This window comes from Macaca thibetana, chromosome 7, assembly GCF_024542745.1.
Source record: "Macaca thibetana thibetana isolate TM-01 chromosome 7, ASM2454274v1, whole genome shotgun sequence".
NCBI classification, from domain to species: Eukaryota; Metazoa; Chordata; class Mammalia; order Primates; family Cercopithecidae; genus Macaca; species Macaca thibetana.
This window is the reverse complement of record NC_065584.1, coordinates 126,970,069-126,997,222: the sequence shown is the minus strand read 5'-3', so window position 1 is coordinate 126,997,222 and position 27,154 is coordinate 126,970,069. Positions and strand designations below refer to the sequence as shown.

The 27,154-nt window shown below is 43.8% G+C and overlaps 1 protein-coding gene across 5 annotated transcripts in view; it reads right to left on the bottom strand.

The window, feature by feature from the left end:
• The window catches only part of SNAP23 (synaptosome associated protein 23), a 42,735-nt gene that overhangs the window by 14,590 nt on the left and 991 nt on the right, over positions 1 to 27,154 (bottom strand). For 2 of the 5 annotated variants that reach the window (XM_050799580.1, XM_050799582.1), the window contains exons 2-5: positions 7,233 to 7,303; positions 5,790 to 5,831; positions 5,325 to 5,373; positions 3,973 to 4,090 (exon numbers count right to left, since the gene is read on the bottom strand). In XM_050799580.1, the coding sequence (XP_050655537.1) occupies positions 3,973 to 4,090; positions 5,325 to 5,373; positions 5,790 to 5,831; positions 7,233 to 7,289 (266 nt within the window). In that variant the 5' untranslated portion in view covers positions 7,290 to 7,303. Of the gene's footprint in view, positions 1 to 3,972; positions 4,091 to 5,324; positions 5,374 to 5,789; positions 5,832 to 7,232; positions 7,304 to 8,866; positions 8,984 to 24,835; positions 25,291 to 27,154 lie in introns of those variants that run through there. The other 3 variants (XM_050799581.1, XM_050799583.1, XM_050799578.1) reach the window with 3 other exon arrangements.

The window sequence follows — 27,154 nt, the reverse complement described above, 5'->3', positions numbered from 1 at the left end:
CCCGGGCGACAGAGCGAGACTCCGTCTCAAAAAAAAAAAAAAAAAAAAAAAGAACGAAAGAAAAGGAAAAAGAAACACAGGGTTGGGCATGGTGGCTCATGCCTGTAATCCCAGCACTTTGGGAGGCTGAGGCAGGCGGATCACCTGAGGTCAGGAGTTCAAGACCAGCCTGGCCAACATGGTGAAACCCCATCTCTACTAAAAATACAAAAATTAGCTGGGCGTGGTGGCGGGCACCAGTAATCCCAGCTATTTGGGAGGCTGAGGCAGGAGAATCGGTTGAACCCAGGAGGCAGAGGTTGCAGTGAACTGAGACTGTATCACTGTACTCCAACCTGGGCAACAGAGTGAGACTCCGTCTCAAAAAAAAAAAAAAAAAAAAAGAAAGAAGAAGAAACAAAAGTTTTAAAAACATGCCAGCCATGGTGACACACACCTGTAGTCCCAGCTACTTACGAGGCTGAGGTAGGGGGATCACTTGAACCTGGGAGGTCGAGGCTGCAGTGAGCCAAGATCATACCACTATACTCCAACCTGGGTGACAGAGTGAGACCCTGACTCAAAAACAGTATTTCTGTAGTGAAACCAATTAATATTTACAGCAAGTAATAAAGGCTAAACATAGCTTCAGTTCGGGCTACATTTTATACCCTAATGAGTTGTGGCACCATTACTGCAAAAATGAAACAAAACTTAAGCTTTCAGAGTTTTTTAGATTTCTGAATGGCCGGCAGGGCTTAATGGCTTATGCCTGCAATCCCAGCACTTCTCGAGGCCAAGGTGGGTGGATTGCCTGAGCCCAAGGGTCTGAGACCAGCCTGGCCAACATGGTGAAACCTTGTCTCTACAAAAAATACAAAATTAGCTGGGCGTGGTGACATGTGCCTGTAATCCCAGCTACTTGGGAGGCTGATGCTGGAGGATGGGTTGAGGCTTCAGTGAGTCATGACTGTGCCACTGCACTCCAGCCTAGGTAACAGAGTGAGACTCTGTCTCGAAAAAAAAAAAAAAAAAAAAAAAAAAGAAAGAAAGAAAAAGTATTTCCAAATGGCAAATAAGGAACTCTGGACCTGACCTGGGTTGTGACTACTCCTGCCAGTATTAAGACTAGGCCTTATACAAAAGACCAAGATCTCACGTCTACCTTTAAGAAGCTCATATTATGGTTATTCATATAATGAGCCTAACGGAAACACAGACTAGCAGATTAGAAAGATCAAGACACAGGCAAGAATGATAGGAAGAGCTGAGGATGAGAGATATCATACTGGCCAAGGTCTCAATGGTATAAGAAAGAAATAGGTGGAAGAAAGGTAATTATAATCAGACATCTTTAACTGAGATAATACTTTCTTCTCTTCAGGGAACTGTTTTGTTACAGCAGTCCCTTGATTCCATCTCTCAAGAAGTACCAGAAAAAAGAAAAGAAAGAAGTGCCAGTTGGGTTCAGTGGCTCAAGCCTGCAATCCCAGTGCTTTGGGAGGTTGAGGATTTCTTGAGGCCAGGAGTTTGATACAAGCCTGGGCAACATAGCAAGACCCCCGTATCTACAAAAAATTTAAACAATTAGCTGGGCATGGTGGCACACACCTGTAATCCTAGCTACTTGGTAGGCTGAGGTGGGTGAATCGCTTGAGCCCAGATGTTTGAAGCTACACTGAGCTATGGTGGTGCCACTGCACTCAAGCCCAGGAGACAGAGGCAGATGCCATCTCTAAAAAAGTAGTGCCTTCTCTTGATCCACTGAGAAAGGGTTCTACTGAGGTTAGAGGCTGAAGAACGCTGATTCAGGACCATACTCTACCTTGTTTCCTACCAGTCTTCAAGAAAAGCTTGCCTATGCTTGGCTGGGATACACAAAGAGACATAAAATTAATATTCTGTAGCTACATTTCCCACTTTCTATGATATTAGACCATCTTAGGTCTAATTCAATGCTCTTCCTGTTTATCAACACGTGACTTAGAGTTGATCTTGCTCTAAGATTTTAGAGAAGACTTCTTTTTCCTTGTTCTCCTAACATCTGATCTCAAGAAAATTCATCTACTTCCTCTCTTCTATACTCTTCCAAGAAGGTAGATGGAACACAAAAGAAAGGTACAATTATTTTTGTAAAACATAGCTAAGAGTTTGTATCAAACAATCTGTACATTTTAACTTGTTTGCTTAAAGTAATCTGCTCTGATTGACAAGTTATAGTTATTAAAATATGAACTTTCAGCTGGGAGCAGTGGCTCACGCCTGTAATCCCAGCATTTTGGGAGGCAGAGGTGGGCAGATCACCTGAGGTTAGGAGTTTGAGACCAGCCTGGCCGACATGGTGAAAGCCTGTCTCTACTAAAAATATAAAAATTAGCCGGGTGTGGTGGCACATATTTGTAATCCCAGCTACTTGGGAGGCTGAGGTAGGAGAATCACTTGAACCTGTAAGGTGGAAGTTGCAGTGAGCTGAGATCACACCACTGTACTCCAGCCTGGGTGAAGAGCAAGACTCCGTCTCAAAAAAAAAAAAAAAACTCTCCGTTAGTCAACCAAGGTGTAAACAGGTCAACAGACTTGTTAGAACAGGAAGTCAATGGATAAGACTAGGAAGAACACTGTCAAATCTTAACTCCTCATGGCCAAAACAAACACTAAAGTTGACTGACAAGCAATTAATCTCTACTTTCTCCAGTAGAAATGGCACAAAAATGCTGTTACATAAAACACTTATCTGAAAATATAAAAATATAACCACTGTTGGTTTACAAGACCAGCTGAGAACTGGATGAAATACTAATGTCTAAGAAGCTCTTTAAAAATGAATACTTTGAGGCCAGGTGCGGTGGCTCACACCTGTAATCCCAGCAACTGGGGAGGCTGAGGCGGGCGGATCATGAGGTCAAGAGATCAAGACCATCTGGCCAACATGGTGAAACCCTGTCTCAACTAAAAATACAAAAATTAGCTGAGTGTGGTGGTGGGCGCCTGTAGTCCCAGCTACTTGAGAGGCTGAGGCAGGAGAATCACTTTAACCGGGGAGACAGAGGTTGCAGTGAGCCAAGATTGTGCCACTGCATCCCAGCACTTTGGGAGGCCGAGGTGGGAGGATCTCTTGTGCCCAGGAAAGAGAGGCTTAAGTAAGCCGTGATCACACCGCTGCATTCCAGCCTGAGTAACAGAGACCCTGTCTCAGGGGAAAAAAAAAAAAAAAACCTTTCAGCAGTGAGTACAGTCATTCAATCTCCAGATACTGTCATTTCTTTTTACACTCCACTCCAATCTATCAACTCTTTAGTTTGGCATTCAAGTTCCTCTACTACCTACTTATATCTTACTTTCCACTTCTCATCTACATGAGCACACAGCTCAGTTAAGTCAAGCTCCTTGTTAATCTTTATTTTGAACCTTTCATAGGAAATGCCCTCACTGTTCCTCCCTGTTCATCCAAATCCTTCTAATCACTCAAAGCCCAACCCACATCCTAACTCTTCTATAAGATGCTCTCCAACCCAACCTTTATCAGTTCTGTATACCTAGCTTTGGTCACTATCATATAATCTAACATCAGATTTATGTATTTTTTAAGTTTTGCCATTCTTTCCCAACTTTTCTACTCTTTTGGCCATCCCTCATGTGCCTACCACAAAATAAATATTTTGTTAATACTCTGCCTTTTGAAAGGAAAAGAAAATAACTCCATCCTGCTCACCATCATCCAGATATACATTTCTCTATACTTCTTAACCTTTTCATGTATCACTACAAATTGAAATTGGAACTTGATCCCAGGATTGGTCAACTATAAGTCATAGTTTTCAGTGAACAAGCAGTATTGACACAAAAAGCTTAATCTGCCTGAAGGAGAGACAACTTAGATTTATCTAATAGAGTTCCTCATTAAACCCAGTCATACTTCTGACCTTAGCTGGCGGGAGAAGGTGGGGTACTGTCATTTATTTATTTTGAAACCGTCTTAATTTATCAACTCACCTATTACATGGGCAGACACAAAGGCCACAGCATTTGTTGAGTTCTGTTAAGGTCTTCTCTGTCTCTCTCATATCTTTATTTATTTGGTCCAAGCCTTCTTCTATGCGGTTTAGTTGTTCTAAGAATAAGTTGTAAAGTTACATTTTGTGTTCCATTCACAGTGTCAACCAGAAAATGCTATTATTATGGAGCAGTCAACTTCAACCTTGAATCTACCAATAACTCCCCACAGTGAATATGTCAGTGTCAAAAGGTATTAGAAGCTATTCAACATGATAACAATCTTTCACGTACTGATCTTGAGGCACCTAGCCTCTTGCTGTGGAAAAATTTGTTCTAAGAAGTTTGTAGATGGCTGGGTATGGTGGCTCATGCCTGTGATCCCAGCACTTTGGGAGGCCGAGGTGGGCGGATCACCTGAGGTCAGGAGTTCAAGACCAGCCTGGCCAACATGATGAAACCCCATCTCTACTAAAAATACAAAAATTAGCTGGGTGTGATGATGGGTGCCTGTAATCCCAGCTACCTGGGAGGCTGAGGCAGGAGAATCACTTGAACCTGGCAGCTGGAGGTTGCAGTGAGCTGCAATTGTACCACTGAACTCCAGCCTAGATGACAGAGTGGGATTCCCCTCAAAAAAAAATAAAATAAAATAAAAATAAAAAATAAAAGAATCTTGTATAGTAGGACCAAGGGATGGTTATTTAGAGATCATCCTTACAACCAAGTTAAGGGTACTCTGACCAGGTCAAATCCCCATCATTTCTATGAGGTTCAAAACCTGAGGGCTGTTATAGGAGTAATAAAAACTAGACCTGATTACTCAGGGCCAACTCAAGTGCTTCCAAGCACACCTGAATCTAGATCTGTTTTAGGACTTAACTTGATTTGAGGATGATGTAAGAATATCACAATGTCTGCCCAGACATGGTGGCTCATGCTTATAATCCCAGCACTTTGGGAGGCCAAGGTGGACGGATCACTTGAGGTCAAGACTTTGAGATCAACCTGGCCAACACGGTGAAACCTGTCTCTACTGAAAATACAAAAAATTAGCTGGGTGTGGTGGTGGGTACCTGTAATCCCAGCTACATTACTATCATAATGTCTAATGTGTTAGCCATGCTGGTCTAACACATACTCGGTATATACACAGTTGGGCACTGTTGCCTGCCATCCCAAACAGACAGTGAACATGACATTATTCAAACCAGAAGACAAGAAGTAAACATATTATTCTTACTTTACAAAGGGAAGGCCCTCCCAAAGGCTGAAATTTGTATGTGGCTAATCTGATAGGGCTTTTTGGCATCATGGTCAAATTAAGAATTTCTGCTAATAATTTAACTCACCCCCTTGTTCATCCAGCATAGTGATGGTCTTGATTCCTGCATCCTGAGACTAAAAGAAGTGGGAAAAAGGCTGATAGTAAAACAAAACAAACCAAAAACAACAGAAACAAAACCTACAAGAGCTGTCAAATAGCAAGACAGAATAATTTAGAAACCCAAGCTCTCAGAGGATTAGAGCTACAGACAGAACTAGTATTCTTAAACTAACACACTTTAACATAGTAGCCCCCCAAAATAATTAAGTCACAAACTCATAGTGAATTCATCTTCCCTGTCATATTCCAATACTGTCAAAGGGAAAAACAAAAAAGGCCCATTAGTGCATAATTTGACAATTTCAGCAACTGTTAATTTCAAATAATAAAGCATATTGATACATTACCCTTTAACACTAATTCCAGCCAGAAGTATTAGGATATCTCCTATAAATTTTTATACTTAAGTTGGTGACTAACATTTTCTTACCTCAATGGCTAAACCCAGGATTCTCCTCGTACTTTCCAGAGACTAGGAAAAAACACAGAGTTTTAGCATTCCAAAATATGTAAAAAACAAAACAAAACAAAACAAAAAAACCATCTGATCACAGGCCACATTCATGATGCTATTCTATCTTTAAAAATGGCCAGCTCAGGCTGGGCACAGTGGCTCATGCCTACAATCCCAGCACTTTGGGAGGCCGAGGCAGGGGGATTTCTTGAGTACCAGAGTCCAAGACCAGCCCAGGCAACATAGCCCAACGGAGAGACTGTCTCCATTAAAGGAAAAAACAAAAAGAATTGCCAGCCTATCCCTTCCTTTAAAACAATGGGCCGGGCGCGGTGGCTCAAGCCTGTAATCCCAGCACTTTGGGAGGCCGAGACGGGTGGATCACGAGGTCAGGAGATCGAGACCATCCTGGTGAACACAGTGAAACTCCGTCTCTACTAAAACTACAAAAAACTAGCCAGGCGAGGTGGCGGGCGCCTGTAGTCCCAGCTACTCGGGAGGTTGAGGCAGGAGAATGGCGTGAACCTGGGAGGCGGAGCTTGCAGTGAGCTGAGATCAGGCCACTGCACTCCAGCCTGGGCGACAGAGCAAGACTCCGTCTCAAAAAAAAACAAAAAAAAACAAAAACAAAAACAAAAAAACAAAACAAAACAATGGCCGGGTGTGGTGGCTCATGCCTATAATCCCAGCACTTTGGGAGGCTGAGGTGGGTGGATCACGAGGTCAGGAGTTCGAGACCAGTATGCCCAACATGGTGAAACCCCGTCTCTACTAAAACTACAAAAATTAGCTGGGCGTGGTGGCACATGCCTGTAATCCCAGCTACCCAGGAAGCTGAGGCAGGAGAATCGCTTGATGAACACAGGAGGCAGAGGATGCAGTGAGCCGAGATCACATCACTGCACTGCAGCCTGGGCAATAGAGTGAGACTCTGTCTCAAAAAAAAAAAAAAAGTAAGTTGATCACTACATTTTCGGTTATTTTCAAGTGCTCCTTAAGAGAAAATGTGTAAGGACTTCCAGTGTGATGTTGAAAGGGAAAGTTTTTTTTAAAAAGAGAGAATATTTGGATGGTGAAGTTCATGGGAATAAAAATTTTATAGTCATAAAAATTTAATGTAGGTAGAAATCTAAGTAAATTACAGATATTAGGAAATTGTTAAATAGAAGTCTAGCATTTCTCAAATACATAATAGAGTATCTTTGTTGCACTTAAGTAATAAGTACCTAAAAAATAAAAATCATACAAACTGTTTTCACTTTAAGAAAATAAAAACCAGCAAAGGCACTAAGGGGCAAATGTGTTCTTTGATATTAATGGACTAGGAAGAGGCCAAAATGGTCCCTAAGAAGGCCCTCTCACCCCTCCAATATGAAAACTGAAATAGAATTATTTACTTATTTTAGGTAAAACATTTACCTCATCAGTAATCTGGTGAGCTCTCAGTTGAATTTCTTCTGATGACAGATTATCCATGATGAATCAAAACTCTATTAGGCACAAAAATGGAAATGTGGATATTGTATAAGAATAAGGATATATAAAAGTTTGTGTGAGCAAAAAGTGTAGATTTATGGAATTTAGGAACTTATCAGGAAAACAGGATAAAAGAGCCTCTTTCTATATCTATTAGTCTACCACAAGTAAAGAAATCAAGACCGAGAGAGGCTAAATGAATGTTTAATAAGAGTGCTAAGGGTGAACCTAAAATACAGGTTTTAGGACTTCTAGGGAAGTACTCTTTCCAACAGGAAAGTGGATCCTTTACTTTGAGAACCAAGGCATTACTGGAAGACAAGCGTTAAAAGACTATTATATTAAAATGAATTTTTGGTTGTTCGATGTTCTTCACGTGTTGTCTGAACATGGAAAAGCAGTAAGTGAAGAAAAGTCCAATTTAGTAAAGTAACAAAATTTTAAGTTACATGCCTGAAGAACACAGGAGACATTTCTAAATATGCCAGTTGTCCCGCGTACTCACTGGAGAAAATACTTTCGCTCTTAACAAGAAAAGGGAAATGCTGGTACAAACAGCTCAGAAAAGACTAAGATTTTTATTATGCATTAGACTCTTCCTCTCCAATGGCTTATATTGTTTGTTGTTTTAGTGGAGTCCCTAAGAAACCAAACAATTATTCTCCTACACATAGTAACTCAGAAAGAGATCTCATAGACATCCAAGCTAAAAAATAAAACATTTTGTAGGTGTTATTCAGCACGGCTGTTATCTAATTCCTCTTTGAGAAGTCATGTGGAGTAATAACAAGCATTGTGCAACGGATCTAGGTTCTTTCTTTGTTACATTTGCTAGCTTTGTATGAATTTTCTCAAAACTCATTTACCAAAGCTCACTGTCAATGACACAGATAAACTCTGGTTCTTATTACAGATTTGCCCCCAGGAATCTGGCAATGTCTGGAGATGCTTGATTGTCACAACTTGGGCCAGATGATGGGGCTGGTTACTGGCACCTAGTAGGTAGAGGCAGGGAAGCCGTTTAACATCCTACAATACTCTTCAGGAAAGCCCTCCAGCAAAGAATAATCTGACCCAAAATGTCAATTTGAGGTGAGAAACCTTGCCATGGATATACCCTATGATAAGCAGAAAACCTAATTCCCCCAAGAATGTACTGGACTGAATTCTTGGAAGGCAGAGATTTTATCTTTGTATCTCTAACACCTAATAGGATCTGACAGTAGATACTCCGAAAATAGCTGAATGAACAAATAAGTAGAAAAACAGGGTGTACTCTCAAAGTATTTACGTGGCTCTTAGAAACAAAGCTGCATGTAACAGTAGCACAAAGCCTGCAAAGAATCACTAGAGCCACAAACCAAAAACTGCTATTCCAAGTGTATGATATGATCACATACAAATCTTTTCAGTCACTTTTGGCTGGGCGTGGTACCTCATGACTGGAATCCTAGCACTTTGGGAGGCTGAGGTGAGTGGATGGCTTGATCTCAGGAGTTGTAGTTCAGCCTGGGCAACATGGCAAAACCCCGTCTCTACCAAAAATACAAAAATTAGCTGGGCATAGTGGCGCGCACCTGTAGTCCAGCTACTGGGGAGGCTGAGGTGGGCAGATTGCTTGAGTCCAGGAGGTTGAGGCTGAAGTAAGTCAAGATCATGGCACTGCACTCCAGCCTGGGTGACAGAGCAAGACCCTATCTCAAAAAAATAAATAAAATAAAAATAAAATAATAATAATAATCTTTTCAGTCGTTTTTAGGTGAACCACTACTATCATTTTATTTTTTATTTTTTTGAGACGGAGTCTCACTCTATTGCCCAGGCTGGAGTTCAGTGGTGCAACCTTGACACACTGCAACTTCCACATCCTGGGTTCAAGCAACTCTCCTGCCTCAGCCTCCCAAGGAGCTGAGATTACAGGCATGCACCACCACACCCTGCTAATTTTTGTATTTTTAGTAGAGATGGGGTTTCACCATGTTGGCCAGGCTGATCTCGAACTCCAGACCTCAGGTGATCCATCCACCTCAGCCTCTCAAATTGCCAAGATTACAGGCATGAGTCACTGCGCCCAGCCTGAGCCACTGCGCCCGGCCCTGTTTATAATTCTACTGTCATAACTGCTTTATGGTTTAAGATTTTGAGGGCCAGGCATGGTGGCTCACGCCTGTAATCCCAGCACTTTGGAAGGCTGAGGTGGGTGGATCACGAGGTTAGGAGATAGAGGCCAGCTTGATCAACATGGTAAATCCCCCTCTCTACTAAAAATACAAAAATTAGCCGAAGGTGGTGGTAAGCACCTGTAATCCCAGCTACTTGGGAGGCTGAGGCAGGAGAATTGCTTGAACCTGGGAGGCGGAGGTTGCAGTGAGCCGAGATCGCGCCACTGCGCCACCGCACTCCAGCCTGGGCAACAGAGTGAGGCTCTGTCTCAAAAAAAAAATAAAAAAGCCGGGCGCGGTGGCTCAAGCCTGTAATCCCAGCACTTTGGGAGGCCGAGACGGGCGGATCACGAGGTCAGGAGTTCGAGACCATCCTGGCTAACAAGGTGAAACCCCGTCTCTACTAAAAAATACAAAAAACTAGCCGGGCGAGGTGGCGGGCGCCTGTAGTCCCGGCTACTCGGGAGGCTGAGGCTGGAGAATGGCGTAAAAACCCGGGAGGCAGAGCTTGCAGTGAGCTGAGATCCGGCCACTGCACTCCAGCCTGGGCGACACAGCGAGACTCCGTCTCAAAAAAAAAAAAAAAAAAAAAAAAAAAGATTTTGAGCCTTGATTAAAGCTATTAGTGCTCATGAAAGAAAGAATTTTAAGTTCCAAATTTAGGTTTCTATCTTGCTTGCCACAGAATGTGGTTCAGGCAGGTTTCCACACAAAAGATATAATCAAGACATAAAGATATCATTCATTAGATATAAGCGTTAAAGGAACCATGTATTTTATTAATTTGCTAATTGTTTGAGTCTTAAGCTTTATCATACATACACATGTCCACGCTACTGTTCTTTTGTCACTCTTTCCTATTTACAACTACAGAAAGAAAATGGAGATTATTTTTTGTACCCTCTCACCTCCACATTTTTGCACACCTTTCCTTTCTATAATACCCCACATCTGCCCAGGTAGCCTTATGCTTCTCCATCACTTCGTTGTTTTTTTGTTGTTGTTGTTGAGACGGAGTCTCGCTCTGTCGCCCAGGCTGGAGTGCAGTGGCCGGATCTCAGCTCACTGCAAGCTCCGCCTCCCGGGTTTACGCCATTCTCCTGCCTCAGCCTCCCGAGTAGCTGGGACTACAGGCGCCCGCCACCTCGCCCGGCTAGTTTTTTGTATTTTTTAGTAGAGACGGGATTTCACTGGGTTAGCCAGGATGGTCTCGATCTCCTGACCTCGTGATCCGCCAGTCTCGGCCTCCCAAAGTGCTGGGATTACAGGCTTGAGCCACCGCGCCCCGCCTTTCCATCACTTCCTAAAGCCCCAACCGAGATACCTCTCCAAACCCTGCCCTTCCCAGGCAGTAATGCTCTGAAGTTATCTATTCCTGTCATGTATAACTCCTCAATGCCCGACAGAGAAAAAAATATGAAAAATAATATACGCTAATCCATTAGTGCCTGGAAAAGGCACCCTTAGTGAGGTTTTCAGATATAGTATCCTGTGGGTCGGGTGACATTCTGGGGTAAGAAAGCCCAAATATCACAAATTATGTAATTTTGTAATTCTGTTCCTAGAGGTGATTATTGCAATTACAAGTCAGTCTTTGCTAGCTTCCTAGGGGAAAAAAAAAAGCAAAACTACAGAGTTACGGGTGAATGTACTCCTGACCTCTGTTCTGCCTTCTTTAAAATAAAAAAGAAAGCGAAAGCAGATGTAACTGGGGATGAATAACGTGAAGAATCACCCCGACAATGCAATGAGCTCAGTCTGAAGGACACACTCTTTCTGTGTGAACTCGAAGTTCTACTTAATATTTTTTTCTTCCCTGACCAGACAACACGCAAGGCAAGTAACAGATATCTATAAAGATCTCCCAAGTTTGGCATGCTGACGTCAGGATGCAGGTGCCTAAGATTACTCTGGATTCTTGAGGGTTTTGAGCACAAGATTATAGTATGGTCGTCCCTCAGAGGGTTGGATTCAGGACTGCCTGTGGATACCAGTTGGCCCTTAGGAACCTGCAGATATAAAACTGTATATCCATCTGTAGACGAGAGTTTTGCATGCATGAATATCGTATTTTCTTTTCTTTCTTTTTTTTTTTTTTTTTTTTTTTTTTTTTTTTGAGGCAAGGCCTCACTCTGTCACCCAGGTTGGAGAGCAGTGGTGCAATCAGGTTCACTATAGCCTTGCCCTCCTGGGCTCACCAATCCTCCCATTTAGCCCCCTAAATAACTGGGACTGCAGGTGCATGCACTATGCCAGGCTAATTTTTAAGCTGTTTTATAGAGACCGGGTCTCACTATGTTATCCGGGCTGGTCTCAAACTTTTGGGCTCAAGCAATCCTCCCACCTCGGCCTCCCAAAGTCCTGGAATTATAGGGAGAAGCTACTGTACCTAGCTGAATACCGTATTTTCTATCTGCATTTGGTTGTAGATGTGGACCCTGCTGATACGGAGGGCTGACTGTATGTACTGAAAAACAAAATTTACCTATAAGTGAATCCATGCAGTTAAAGCCATGTTGTTCAAGGGTCGACTGTGTATGAAAGTAAGAGAGTCAAAGTAGAATTGTAAGGGGAAGGACAAAGAGAGAAAAGGAATAATACTCTTTAAGTTCTTATTGGCCTTTGTAAGTTTGCTCAGATGGGTCAGAGAGAATGTAACCTAGAATTAGCTACATAGCCCCCTCCCAGCTATTTAGGGGGCTAAATGGGAGGATTGCTCGAGCCCGGGAAGGCAAGGCTGCAGTGAACCTGACTGCACCACTGCTCTCCAACCTGGGTGACAGAGTGAGGCCTTGCCTCAAAAAAAAAAAAAAAAAAAAGAAAAAAGAAAAGAAAATACAGTATTCACGCATGCAAAATAGCTACATAGTTACATAGCCTTACTCATATTTATTATTCTCTGCAGACATTTTCCTCACGGAATCAGGAAAAGGTTACCCAGAATATTAGAGAAAAGAGAACTGTTGGGGTGGGGTAAAAAATAAAACATCAGCTGACACAAAGATGCCATTAAATGTACTTTTCTCAGATTTAATCTAATCTATTAAATACTTGTGTCATTTTTCCAGTGCTGCTGGGAACTTACACTATGCTAACTGTGTGCCCTTGAGAGGAAAATGCAAGATTTGTCTCAGTGCTTTCACACCCTATTTCTCAGGCTATGGCTCACTTGGGCTTACTCAAAGACTCCTAATTTGACCTTTTTCTTTTCTAATTTAAAACTAGGCAGGGAAAGAAGTTCACAGAGTACCTCTTAGGCATCAGATACCCTACTAAGTATTTATCTACATCATTATCTCCATTATACTATTTTACAGATGAAGAAACTAAGGCTCAGTTTAAGTAACTTACCTAAGACGACTGAGTTAGTAAAGAGCAGATTAATTATTCAAGTCGGGATCTACTTGCAAATTAAGTATAGTTCATGGTCTGATAAAGAGTCTTTCTGGAGCTGGGAGTTGTGGCACACGTCTGTAATCCCAGTACTTTGGGAGGCCAAGGCAGGAGGTCTGCTTGAGGCCAGGAGTTCAAGACCAGCCTGGGCAACACAGTGAGACCTGGTCTCTACAAATAATCAAAAAATTAGCTGGGCATGGGAGTGCATGCCTGTAGTCCCAGCTACTCAGGAGGCTGAGGCACAAGAATCACTTGAACCTGGGAGGCAGAGGGTGCAGTGAGCTGAGATGGCACTGGGTGACAGAGCAAGACCCTGTTTCCAAAAAAAGAGTCTTTCTGTTGACTGTATCCACCGCCCCCTTAACAAACAACAGATGATATGAGAACTGCTGAATATTAGAAAATAGGCCAAGCAACCCTGTATGATGGTTCATTTCAAAATTTCAGATGCTTTCTGTAAGACCCCGAGATTTCATCTCGTCTATAGACTCAAATAAGACAATTAAATTGAAGGAGAAATAGAAAGACCAGAGTAATCATGGTTTTCAACTGTCTTCTAGTATTTCAGAAGCTAAAAATAATCTACATTAATTTAGAAAATGGAAAGAAGTCTATTGGTCAGGCGCAGTGGCTCACGCCTGTAACTCTGACACTTTTGAGGGTTGAGGTAGGAAAACGGCTTGAGGCTAGTTTGAGACCAGCCTAGGCAACACAACAACACTCTGTCTCCACAAAAAGTAACAACAAAAATAGCCAGGTGTGGTGATCAGTGCCTGCAGTCCCAGCTACTTGGGAGGCTGAGTTAGGAGGTTCACTTGAGCCTGGGAGTTCAGGGCTGCAGTGAGCCATGATCCCCACTACACTCCAGCCTGCCTGACAGAGCAAGACCCCAAAGAAAAAAAAAAAATGGGCTCACCACAGTGGCTCATGCCTGTAATCCCAGCACTTTGGGAAGCCGAGGTGGGTGGATCACAAGGTCAGGAGTTCGAGACCAGCCTTGCCAATATGGTGAAACCCCATCTCTACTAAAAATAGAAAAATTAGCTGGGTGTGATGGTGGGCGCCTATAGTCCCAGCTACTCGGGACGCTGAGGCAGGAGAATTGTTTGAACCCAGGAGAGAGGTAGAGGTTGCAGTGAGCCAAGATCGTGCCACTGCACTCCAGCCTGGGCGACAAGAGCGAAACTGTCTTTTTTTAAAAAAAAAAAAAAAAAAAGAAATAAAGAAAAGAAAAGAAAAGAGAAAGACGGAGGGAGGGAAGAAGACAACGAGAAAGCAAGCAAGAGGCCAGGTGTGGTGGCTCACACCTGTAGTCCCAGCACTCTGGGAGGCCGAGGTGGGCGGATCGCCTGAGGTCAGGAGTTCGAGACCAGCCTGGCCAACATGGTGAAACCCCGTAAGTACTAAAAATACAAAAACTAGCCAGGTGTGGTGATGCATGCCTGTAATCCCAGCTACTCAGGAGGCTGAGACAGGAGAGTTGCTTGAACCTGAGAGGCAAAGGTTGCAGTGAGCCGAGATCACTGTACTTCAGCCTGGGCAACAGCAAGACTCTGTCTCAGGGGGAAAAAAAAAAAAAAAGGCAAGCAGAAAGGAAATAAAAGAAAAAAGAAGAAAAGAAGAAAGGAAAAGTAAATAAGCTTCTTGGAAAGAAATACACAGAAAAAAGGCCCTGGAATTCAAATAAGGCCTTGGAAGATCCATGTGGCTTCATTTATAAAACTGGAAAGCTACTCGAGAAGTAATGAAGAAAGAGCACTTTAAATCACCATCAGGCCAGGTGCAGGTGGCTCACGCTTGTAATTCCAGCACTGTGGGAGGCAGAGGTGGGTGGATCACTTGAGGCCAGTAGTTCAAGACCAGACTGACCAATATGGTGAAACCCCATCTCTACTAAAAAGAAAATATAAAAATTAGCCCAGTGCGGTAGTGCATGTCTCTGGCTTGAGCCTGGGAGGCGGAGGCTGGGCAACAGAGCAAGACTGTCTAAAAAAAAAAAAAAAAAAAATCACCATCAATTTCACAGGGTCCTGCAAAGAATGATTTTATAAGATAATTATTTTTATACAGGTAAACAAGGATTTTGCAGCTAAAATATTCTACCAAATTAGTTTCCTGACTTATTTCTTCTCTGAAAATTAATCACAATAAAGCTCAATGAGTTACACTCAAAGGGTTTATTATTGTACTTTTAAGTTCAGCATTCTCTTTGGCTTATTTTGATAGAAGTCTACTTCCATGGTAACCAATGCATCTGCAACGAGAGGAAACTTCTGTTTACAGCAGATAGCATAGTGGGTGAGTGGGAACTCCAGAATTCAAATTCCAGCCTCAGAATGTATTTGTTGTGTGACCCCAAGGAAATTACCTAACCCCACTAAATTCAGTTTCTGTATTTGTAAAACAGGAATAACATTCTATTTCATAGTTTTGGTTTTTTTGTGAAGATTAAAAAGAGATGATCTATGCAAAGTACTTAGTACAATGCCTTGCACATGGCCAGTGTTCAATGTTAGCCATTATTTTAATACTTTTACTGAAGTGGAAATAAACAGTACGCAAAACAAAAGGAAAGTAGCAATGTTGAATATGAGTCACATTTACGTAAATGTAACTGAAAATAATAGCTACTAAATATTAACAGTTCCATCTGCAAGGCTAAATTTGAATATTAAAGTTGATGATACTATATAGGCTATATATATCTTTTTTTTTTTTTGAGACAGAGTCTCAATTTGTATTTTTTTTTTTTTTTTTTGAGATGGAGTCTCACTCTGTTGCCCAGGCTGGAGTGCAGTGGTGTGATCTTGGTTCACTGCAACCTCTGCCCCCGTGTTCAAGTGATTCTCCTGCCTCAGCCTCCCAAGTAGCTGGGATTACAGGTGCCCACTACCACACCCGGCCTTTTTTTTAATCACTACTATTATTGTAGAGGCAGGGTCTCACTATGTTGCCCAGGCTGGTCTCAAACTCCTGGGCTCAAGTGATGCTCCTGGCTCAGCCTCCCTAAGTGCTGGGATTACATTAATGAGCCACTTTGCCTGGCATGGGTCTCATTTATGTTAAGGATAGCTTCCTCCTTTTACTTCTTCTCTCAGCTTTCCTTTCTATCTCCTTCTACACAAACAACTTTAACCATTTTTATATATAGGCCCCAAAACTATGCAAATATACATACATATATTGTTTTTTTTCTTTTTAAAAATTCTTTTCTTTTTACCATACAAAGTCTATAACTCAAATGCAAATATACTAAGAACACCACAGAATCATAACTACTAAACAGCCTGGTTTCAGGCTGGGCACAGTGGCTCACATTTGTAATCCCAGCACTTTGGGAGGCCGAGGCGGGCGGATCACCTGAGGTCAGGAGTTTGAGACCAGACTGGCCAACATGGAGAAACTCTGTCTCCACTAAAAAATACCAAAGGCCAGGTGCGCTGGCTCACGCCTGTAATCCTAGCATTTTGGGAGGCTAAGGAGGGCGGATCACTTGAGGTCACGGGTTTGAGACCAGCCTGGCCAACATGGTGAAACCCCGTCTCTACTAAAAATACAAAAATTAGCCAGGTATGGTGGCATGCACCTGTAATCCCAGCTACTTGGGAGGCTGAGGCAGGAAAATCACTTGAACTCAGTAGGCAGAGGTTGCAGTAAGTCGAGATTGTGCCACTGTACTCCAGCCTGGGCAACAGAGTGAGACTCCTTCTCAAAAAAAAAACAAAAAAAACCCCCAAAAATTAGCCAGGTGTGGTGGTGGGCACCTGTAATCCCAGCTACTCAGGAGGCTAAGGCAGGAGAATCGCTTGAACCGGAGAGGCAGAGGTTGCGGTAAGCCGAGATCACACCACTGCACTCCAGCCTCAGCGACAGAGTAAGACTCCATCTTAAAAAATAACAACAACAAAAAACAAAACAAAAAAATCAGCCTGGTTTCAAAGTACACTGAAGCACATGATTCAAGACAGAAATCATATTAACAAGTGGGAAAGTCCCACTAAAAATCAGGAACCAAAAAGAAAACCAAAATTACATTTTCAGGCCTATAGTCCCAGCTACTCAGGAGGCTGAGGCAGGAGGATCACCTGAGCCCAGGAGTTTAAATGTAACCTGGGCAACATAGCAAAACCCTGACTCTAATTACACACACACACACACACAAAAACACGACACTTCAGTTTTACAGAAGCACCTCTGGTAACTTAATTGCTTGATATCCAATGCCTGGTCTTCAAGTCCCTGTCAAATTTGGAACTTCCACAATTCTCCTCTAAGTGACCCAGGAGTAATACTGAGGAGGTAGATGTAGTTTTGATTGTAATCAGTTATATTAACCCTATCTATGAGAATGGTTGTGTGAACAGAAAGGGGATGTTCTATGTGAAAGATAAGAACGGGACTCAAGAGCCAACCCAGGAGGAGACAATATGGCAGGCATAAGTGTGGTCTCTGCCAGGGAGATACCAAGTATGGGGTGAGATTAATTGGCAGGGATTCACCCTGCCTGAATGAAATATTCAGCGAAACCATCCACATAGTTTAGCTCTGATTAAGTTCACTTAGATGCTTTATGTATGTACGTACATGTGTACGTATGCAGAGATAGGGTGTCTTACTATGTTGCCTAGGCTGCTCTTGAACTCCTGGCCTCAAACAATCCTTCTGTCTTGGACTCCCCAAATGCCAGAAGGCATGAGACACCACACCCAGACACTTAGATGCTTTCTGGTTAGTTTTTCAAATATTCTGATATGAACAGTCAGAAGCTACAGATAGAGAACATAGCACTCATGTCCCTGGAAAAGGATACCCCCAGCAGAACATTAAAAGAGCAGCACTCTTGGCTGGGCGCGGTGGCTCAAGCCTGTAATCCCAGCACTTTGGAAGGCCGAGACGGGCGGATCACAAGGTCAGGAGATCGAGACCATCCTGGCTAACACAGTGAAACCCCGTCTCTACTAAAAAATACAAAAAACTAGCCGGGCGAGGTGGCGGGCGCCTGTAGTCCCAGCTACTCGGGAGGCTGAGGCAGGAGAATGGCGCAAACCCGGGAGGCGGAGCTTGCAGCGAGCTGAGATCCGGCCACTGCACTCCAGCCTGGGCAACAGCGCGAGACTCCGTCTCAAAAAAAAAAAAAAAGAGTAGCATTCTTGCTTATACAAAAGACAACATAGTATAGTGGTTATGTGCCCAATATCTGAAGGCATAATAGTTTCAAATCCTGACTACTGTTTACTTAACTTTTCTGTGCTTCAGTTTCCTCATTAAATAGAATAATAATGCTTACTTTAAGTGTTGTTACATGGATTGAGCTAATTCACGCACAGTATTTAAAGCAGTGCCTGGCACATAGTGCTCAATAAAACTATTATAACTTTTCATAATAATTATTAAATATCTCTCATGATTTTGGCCAGGCATGGTAGCTCATGCTTATAATTTCAGCACATTAGGAGGCCAAGGCAAAAAGATTGCTTAAAGCCAGGAGTTCGAGACCAGCCCGGGTAATTAAGCAAGTCCCCCACCTCTACACGAAAAAAAAAAAAAAAAAAAAAAAATCAGCCAGGCCTGGTGGTTTGCACCTGTAGTCCCAGCTACTCAGGAGGCTGAAGCAGGGGGATCACTTGAGCTCAGCAGTTTGAGACTGCAGTGAGCTATGATCATGCCACTGGACTCCTTGGTGACACAGCAAGACCGTCTTAAAAAACAAACAAAAAACACTAACACCCTGATTCTCACTTGTGTGGGTCAAAATCCAAGTATGATCAAGTCCAAAAAATTATGGTTTTAAATTAAATTATCAAAAAAAGTCACAATGTAAGGATTCAGTGGTCAGGCAGGAATATAATGTGTGTGTGTGTGTGTGTGTGTGTGTGTGTGTGTGTGTGTGTATGGAGGGCAGGGGATGGCTTTCAAGGCAGACAGAACACATATTGTGAAGAGCTCTGTATACTATACCAAGAAGTTTGAAATTCATTTTGCTATGCTGCCTAGGTTGGTCTTGAACTCCTGACCTCAACTGACGCTCCCACCTCAGCCTCCCAAGTATCTGGGACTACAGACAAACCACCACAACTGGCTTGAGTTTTATAAGTATAGAAAGGCCATCTAAAGTAATTTCAATTTCCAAAACACTGTCAAAATAAATTTAAACAAACTTTACATCTAAGTTACAGAACTTACAGAAAACAAGAAAAGAGAATTCTGGAAAAACATAGGAATCAGTGATTTAAATATCTTAATAGCAATACAACCTAAATTGAAACCCAAACCAAAATGTCAGTGAATCTAAATGAATACAAATGGGCTTCTTCTACTCCTAATATTTAAAAAGACACAGTACATGCTGTTTCCTGGCTCCATAATCCACTTCCTCCAATTGTTGGAGGCACTGGATCCGTCTGTTTCAAGTTTCTACCTACCACAGCAAAGAAAAGAGTAGTCCTGGCCGGGTGAGGTGGCTCATGCCTGTAATCCCTGCACTTTGGGAGGCCGAGGTGGGCGGATCATCTGAGGTCAGGAGATTGAGACCAGCCAGGCTAAAATGGTGAAACCTCGTTTCTCCTAAAAACACAAAAAATTAGCCAGGCATGGTGGCGCATGCCTGTAATCCCAGCTACTCAGGAGGCTGAGGCAGGAGAATCACTTGAACCCAGGAGGTGGAGGTTGCGGTGAGCCGAGATCACACCATTGCACTCCGGCTTGGGCAACAAGAGCAAAACTACGTCTCAAAAAAAAAAAAAAAAGGGCCGGGCGCGGTGGCTCAAGCCTGTAATCCCAGCACTTTGGGAGGCCGAGACGGGCGGATCACGAGGTCAGGAGATCGAGACCATCCTGGCTAACACGGTGAAACCCTGTCTCTACTAAAAAGTACAAAAAACTAGCCGGGCGAGGTGGCGGGCGCCTGTAGTTCCAGCTAGTCAGGAGGCTGAGGCAAGAGAATGGCGTAAACCCAGGAGGCGGAGCTTGCAGTGAGCTGAGATCTGGCCACTGCACCCCAGCCTGGGGGACAGAGCCAGACTCCGTCTCAAAAAAAAAAAAAAAAAAAAAGAAAAGAGCAGTCCTTGTCATCTGCCCCTCCGTCAACCTACAGATCTGGAAACAAACTATAGTAATGGAATAAAAAGTTCAGCACCCTTGGAGATAAGCAACATTATATATTATCATGCTAATACATACTTAATGTGGAGTACAAACATAGCTCAAAAACAGATGTCCAGAGTGTTGCAGATAAAGGAACCAAATTGTGGGGGCAGGGGGGAGCCTGAATTCAGAAAAAAAAAAAAAAAAAGGCAGCTGATTTCACAAAAACATCAAAGAGCAAACATCCTCTTTTTCCTTTTTGCTATTCTGATCTACAGCAGCCTTGACCTCCCAGTCTGAAGTGATTCTCCACCTCAGCCTTCCGAGTAGCTGGGACCACAGGCACCGGGCACTAGGCCCAGCTATTTTTTTTTTTTTTTTTTTTTTTTTTAATTTTGTAGAGACAGTCTTGGCATGTTGTCCAGGCTGGTCTCAAACTCCCGGGCTCAAGCAATCCTCCTGCCTCAGCCTCCCAAAGTGCAGGATTACAGGCATGAGCCACCGCCCGGCTGTAATCTACTTTCATCTGGTGGAACCAGTTAACTTTGCTAGAATTGTGTTATGATAATGAACATCATCATAGAGATCACAAAATTTTCAAGTCCATAAACTTTAGTTCAATCTTCATTTTAAAAATGAGCTGATTAGGCCCAAAGCAGTATTCTCCGAAGTGCAGAGCAAGAATATGATTTTAACTGTTATATACAGAAGAGTTATATATTTAATAGTTATGTATTTATTATAATGGATACTAAAAAAGGTATAAAATACATAAAAACCATGATTTCACAGATTATCACTTTGGAAGTGGGCAATGTTTTTTTAAAAAAACTCATTAAACATGAAGTAAAATAATAGTACTCTAAACAGCAAAAACTATGATGGTGGTATGACTCATAGGTGAAGACTCCACAGCTGTCCCATGAGTACAGGCCTGTTTTTGTTTACTTTCTTTGTGATGCTAGGTTGTGTTCTGAATGATGTGATCTTAGGCTGGGCGTGGTGGCTCACGCCTGTAATCCCAGCACTTTAGGAGGCAGAAGTGAGCGGGATCACCTGAGGTCGGGAGTTCGAGACCAGCCTGACCAACCTACTCTCTACTAAAAATACAAAATTAGCCAGGTGTGGTGGCATATGCCTGTAATCCCAGCTACTCGGGAGGCTGAGGCAGAAGAATCACTTGAAGCCGGGAGGCAGAGATTGAGGTGACCCGAGATCGTGCCATTGCACTCCAGCCTGGGCAATAAGAGCAAAACTCCGTCTCAAAACAAAAAAAAAAGAAAAGATGTGACCTTTAGTTAAGTGAGCTTGTGTAGTGTATCTAAGTTCATATAAGAAACAAACATCAAGATATATATAGGAATTCCACTGTTTATATGAAATGGTATAATATTGTTAGGAAAATAATGGCACAGTAAGTCATCCTTATGCTGGAACTATGATAACACCAACTTTCTAGTGCATAAACACATACTACAAGCACCTAAAGAAAAACCTACCAAGACAAATATTCAAACTGCAGGCTAAGTTACATGATCACTTAAATTACTTTCACATGACCTGTCAAAGGAGTATGGCAATGTAAGGTGTTTCTCTTATTTGCTAATATTTCTTTATTTTCCTGAGATCACTGAGTTGAGACCACTGAATAATTTATGAAGCAATTTAAGCCAGCTGCATAAATTTGCATAAGTAACAAGGAGTTGAATGTTAATCACAAAAACAATGGGAAAAATGTATCCAGGGCATGTCAGAGATCTTCATAGTAGCCCCTCCCATCACAGGACCTGAGGCCTAGGAAGAAAAAATGGTTTGTGGGCAGCCTCAGGACTTGGGGCCCTGAGTCCCAGCTGCTCCAGCTCATGGCTAAAAGGGACCAAGGTACAGCTTGGGCTGTTGCTTCAGAGGCTGCAAGCCCCAAAACCTTGGTAGCTTGCACGTGATGCTGGGGCTGCAGGTGCACAGAAGTCAAGAATTGAGGTTTGGGAACCTCTGTCTAGATTTCAGAAGATGTATGGAAATCCCTGGATGTCCAGGCCAAAGTCTGCTGCAGGGGAAGAGACCTCAAGGAGAACCTCTGCTAGGGTGTTGCAGAAAGGAAACATGGGGTTGGACCCCCCCCCGAGTCCCCACTGGGGCACTGCCTAGTGGAGCTGTGAGAAGATGGCCACCATCCTCCAGACTCCAGAACGGCAGGTCTACAAACAGCTTGCACCATACACCTGGAAAAGCCGCAGGCACTGAATGCCAGCCCAGGAGAGCAGCCTCTGGGCCTGAACCCTGCAAAGCCACAGGGTCGGAACTGCTCAAGCCCTTGGGAGCCCACCCTTTGCATCAGCATGCCCTGGATGTGAGACATGGAGTCAAAGGAGATTAAAATAAGCTTTAAGATGGAATGACTGTCCCACTGGATTTTGGACTTGTATAGGGCCAGTAACCCCTTTGTTTTGTCCAATTTCTCCCATTTGGAATGGGAGCATTTACCAATGCCTATTCCCCCATAGCATCTTAGAAGTAACTAACTTGCTTTTGATTTTACAGGCTCCTAGGCAAAAGGGACTTGCCTTGTCTCAGATGAGACTTTGGACTTGGACTTTTGGGTTAATACTGGAATGAGTTAAGACTTTGGAGGCCTGTTGGGAAGGCATGATTGTGTTTTGAACTGTGAGGACATGAGATTAGAAAAGGGCCAGGGGAGCCGGGAGTGGTGGCTCACGTCTGTAATCCCAGAACCTTGGGAGGACGAGGCGGGTGGATCATGAGGTCAGGAGTTCAAGACCAGCCTGGCCAATATAGTGAAATCCCGTCTCTACTAAAAAATACAAAAGGCCGGGCGCGGTGGCTCAAGCCTGTAATCCCAGCACTTTGGGAGGCCGAGGCGGGTGGATCACAAGGTCAGGAGATCGAGACCACAGTGAAACCCCGTCTCTACTAAAAATACAAAAAAATTAGCCGGGCACGGTGGCGGGCGCCTGTAGTCCCAGCTACTCAGGAGGCTGAGGCAGGAGAATGGCGGGAACCCGGGAGGCGGAGCTTGCAGTGAGCCGAGATCGCGCCACTGCACTCCAGCCTGGGCAACAGCGTGAGACTCCGTCTCAAAAAAAAAAAAAAATACAAAAATTAGCCAGGTGCGGTGGCTCACGCCTGTAATCCCAGCACTTTGGGAGGTGGAAGCCAGTGGATAACCTGAGGTCGGGAGTTCAAGACCAGCCTGGCCAACATGGCCAAACCCCATCTCTACTAAAAATACAAAAATTAGCCAGGTGTGGTGGCAGGCGCCTGTAATCCCAGCTACTTGGGAGGCTGATGCAGGAGAACTGCTTGACCCTGGGAGATGGAGGTTGCAGTGAGCGGAGATCATGCCACTGCACTCCAATCTGAGCAACAGAGCAAGACCCCATCTCAAAAAAAACAAAAAACAAAAAACAAAAAAGGCAGGTTTGATGGAATGCATCTGTAGTCTCTATTCAGGAGGGTGAGGCAGGAGGACGGCTGAAGTGTTGGTGTTGGAGGTTGTAGTGAGCCGACATAGCGCCACTGCGCTCCAGCCTGGGTGACTTGGTCTCAAAAAAAAAAAAAAAAAAAAAGAAAGAAAGAAAGAAAGGGGCCAGGGGCAGAATGATACGGTTTGGCTACCCATAACCTCATCTCGAATCTGGTGGGAGGTGATTAAATTATGGAGGTGGTTTCCCCCATGCTGTTCTCATGATACTGGTTTTATAAGGGGCTCTTTCCCCTTCACTCTGTCTCTCCTGCCATCTTGTGAAGAAGGTACTTGGCTTCTCCTTTGCCTTCCACCACGATTATAAGTTTCTTGAGGCCTCCCCAGCCATGCAGAACTGAGAGTCAATTAAACGTCTTTCCTTTATCAATTACCCAGTCTCAGGTATTTCTTTTTCTTTTTCTTTTGGAGATGGAGTCTGACTCTGCCTCCCAGGCTGGAGCACAGTGGCATGATCTCAGTTGACTGCAAACTCTGCTTCCCAGGTTCAGGGAATTCTCCTGCCTCAGCCTCCGGAGTAGCTGGGATTACAAGCATATGCCACCATGCCTGGCTAATTTTTGTATTTTTAGTAGAGATGGGAGTTCATCATGTTGGCCAGGCTGGTCTCGAACTCCTGATCTCAAGTGATCTTCCCACCTGGGCCTCCCAAAGTGCTGGGATTACAGGCATGAGCCACCAAGCCCGGCCTCGGGTACTTCTTTATAGCAGTGTGAGATCGGACTAATACAGACTCCATTCCAGGAGATGACAAATAGCAAAAGGCAAAGTGATACTCCCTTCTTGACTTTTTTTCTCCCCTACTTTTATGTCTTTACGTTTTCTCCTACCATCAACTGCCTTTCCTAACATTGTGGTGACTAATGATTAAAGAAGAAAAAAAGGACGAGATGAAACTGCACTTTACAGTACTTTTTCCCCCCACCACTCCAATCCCGAATTGTGGAATTCATTCTTTTCCTGATCCTCTAATTTGTGCCGCGAGGTAAGGCTGAACCTTTCTACAGAGAAAGTGCTATCCAATACCAGGAACCTGAGAGTCCTTCCTCAAGCCATTATCTCAGAGCTATCTGGTCACCGTGGTCACCAGACATGCAGTCTATTAATGTCAACCACAGCAACACAGTGGGGGTGAGGGACGGGAGGTGATCTCTGTTTAATTTCGAGGAAGGGTCCAGAGAATCACCATCCAGCCACCTTCCTCCACTGGCCCCTCGATGTTCTCACGGCACCTCCCGTCCCCGCTCCGGGCCCATTTGCCCAGTAAGGGCCAGAGCGCCCCCTCCTCCGCTTAAGCCCGACCCCACCAACTTTTCAACCAATACGATATACTCTTTCTTCTCAGGACATACTCTCCGACTTCATCCCGGTCAGCTCCCTCCGTCCCACTCCTGGAGACTCACCAAGCGGGTAAGGCCACTCCTCTCCAGCCGCAGCTCGGACACCCCAACACCGGACCTGGCGCGGCGCCCTAGTCGCGCCTGCGCGCGCCGAGCCCGCGCGCCTGCGCACATCCCGTGCGCCGAGGACACGGACACACCCCTGCAGCTGGAGCCAATCACGGTGCTGGGGGTTTAAATGTCCCTGCCACGCAGGCGGAGAGTCTGGGAATTCACCAGTTAACCGGATAGATTCCGGTCATGCCCGAAGCTGGGAGGTGTTCATGCAATAAACATTTACTGAGGGCAAACTGTGTGCCAGGCACTGTGCTGGATGAACGATGAAGAAAAGAAAGCGAATAGAATGCTTTCCCTGCCCTTCAGCGTCTTTCAATATGTCTAGACTAAGATATAGATATGTAAACAAATTTATAGTGAATAGAATACAGTGCATAGCACATAGAAAATCTGAGGCGCCTTTGGCTGATAATGAACAAAGCGTTTTATTCTTAGGGGTGTCTGGAAGGGTTCCCGGAGGAAGTGACTTGAGTCCTGAAGGATAAGTAGGAGTTCCCCCGGAAATCCGGCAGAGAAAGAGCTAGAGTTTTCCAGGCTCTGGGAAACAGCTTATGTCGAGAACAGCATAACGCCTTCTGGAAATTTCTAGTAGTTCATCCTTGTAAGAGGCTTAGTGCTAATCGTACATCCCAGAGTGTAGAGGGAAGAAAGCTTTAGAAGGCCGACAATCGCTAGATTTTGGAAGGCCTTGGAATTTTAGACCACTTTGTACTATGGGCACTGAAAACTATTGAAGAGTTTTAAGCAGATGGATGATTATTGTAAACTATTTGCTGCAGGAACCCTTCCATGCACCTCTAAGAATAAAACAAACTGCTGGAAATCAAGAAAATAAAGTGCTTCACCAGGCACAGTGGCTCACACCTGTAATCAATCCCAGCACTTTGGGAGGCTGAAGCGGGCAGATCACGAGGTCAGGAGTTCGAGACCAGCCTAGCAAAAATAGAGAAACCCCCGTCTCTACTAAAAATACAAAATATGGCCGGGCGTGGTGGCTCACGCCTGTAATCCCAGCACTTTGGGAGGCCGAGGCGGGCGGATCGCGAGGTCAGGAGATCGAGACCATCCTGCTTAACACGGTGAAACCCCGTCTCTACTAAAAATACAAAAAAATTAGCCGGGCGTGGTGGCGTGGTGGCGGGCGCCTGTAGTCACAGCTACTCGGGAGGCTGAGGCAGGAGAATGGCCTGAACCCAGGAGGCGGAGCTTGCAGTGAGCCGAGCTCGAGCCACTGCACTCCAGCCTGGGCGATAGAGCAAGACTCTGTCTCAAAAAAAAAAATATATATATATATATATATATAAATTTTGTATTTTTATATTTTGTATGTTTATATTTTTATATTTTAAATTAGCCGGGTGTGGTGGCAGACGCCTGTAATTCCAGCTAGTCGGGAGGCTGAGGCAGGAGAATCGCCTGAACCCAGGAGGCGGAGGTTGCAGTGGGCCGAGATCACGCATTGCACTCCAGCCTGGGCAACAAGAGCAAAACTCCGTCTGCCCCCCACCCCCGACAAAAAAAAAAAAAAAGAAAAAATAGCTGGGTGTGGTGGCAGGCGCCTGTAATCCCAGCTACGTTACTATCATAATGTCTATCACTGTCTGGCGACAGTGCCAGACTCCCTCTCAAAACACACAAAAAAAACAAACAAAAAAACAGTGCTTCAAGGAGGAAATAGTCTGTCGGTTCCTAAGGGATCAAGGAAGATGAAGCCTGAGAAATGTTTTTTTTTAATTTCATAACACAGAGGTCACTGATTATGTCAGTGAAAGCTGTTTGGTGGAATGCTGGGGTTGAAAAAAACAACTTATTAGTTTGGAGACGGGGGAGATGTAGAGATGGGGACAAGTTGTAGAATGCTTTTGGAAAGTTTGGCCTTGACAGGGAGGAAGGAGGGAGAATGATGAAGGATCAAGATTTTTTGTTATTGGTTTTTTGTTTTTGTTTTTTTTGTTAGAATTAAGACAGGAGAAACTTGAGTATGGTAGGGAAGATTCAACTGAGAAAAAAAAATGGTTGAATAAAGGAAGAGAAGGGACAGTCAGTAGGCAAAGATGGTGAAAGGGTAAGAATAGAGGCAGTTTAGAGGCAATTCAAAACACTGGTGAGAGGAATGGTTTTGGAAGAGAGGAGGGAGGGGAGAAAGAGAGATAGAGGAGATATCTCCCCAGTTATGACAGGAAGTATGTTTCTGTATGTTTAGTAACAGGAAGTTAAAAGTTCTCATTTGCTAACTTGTTTTCTCTGTGAAGTTGGAGATGGGGT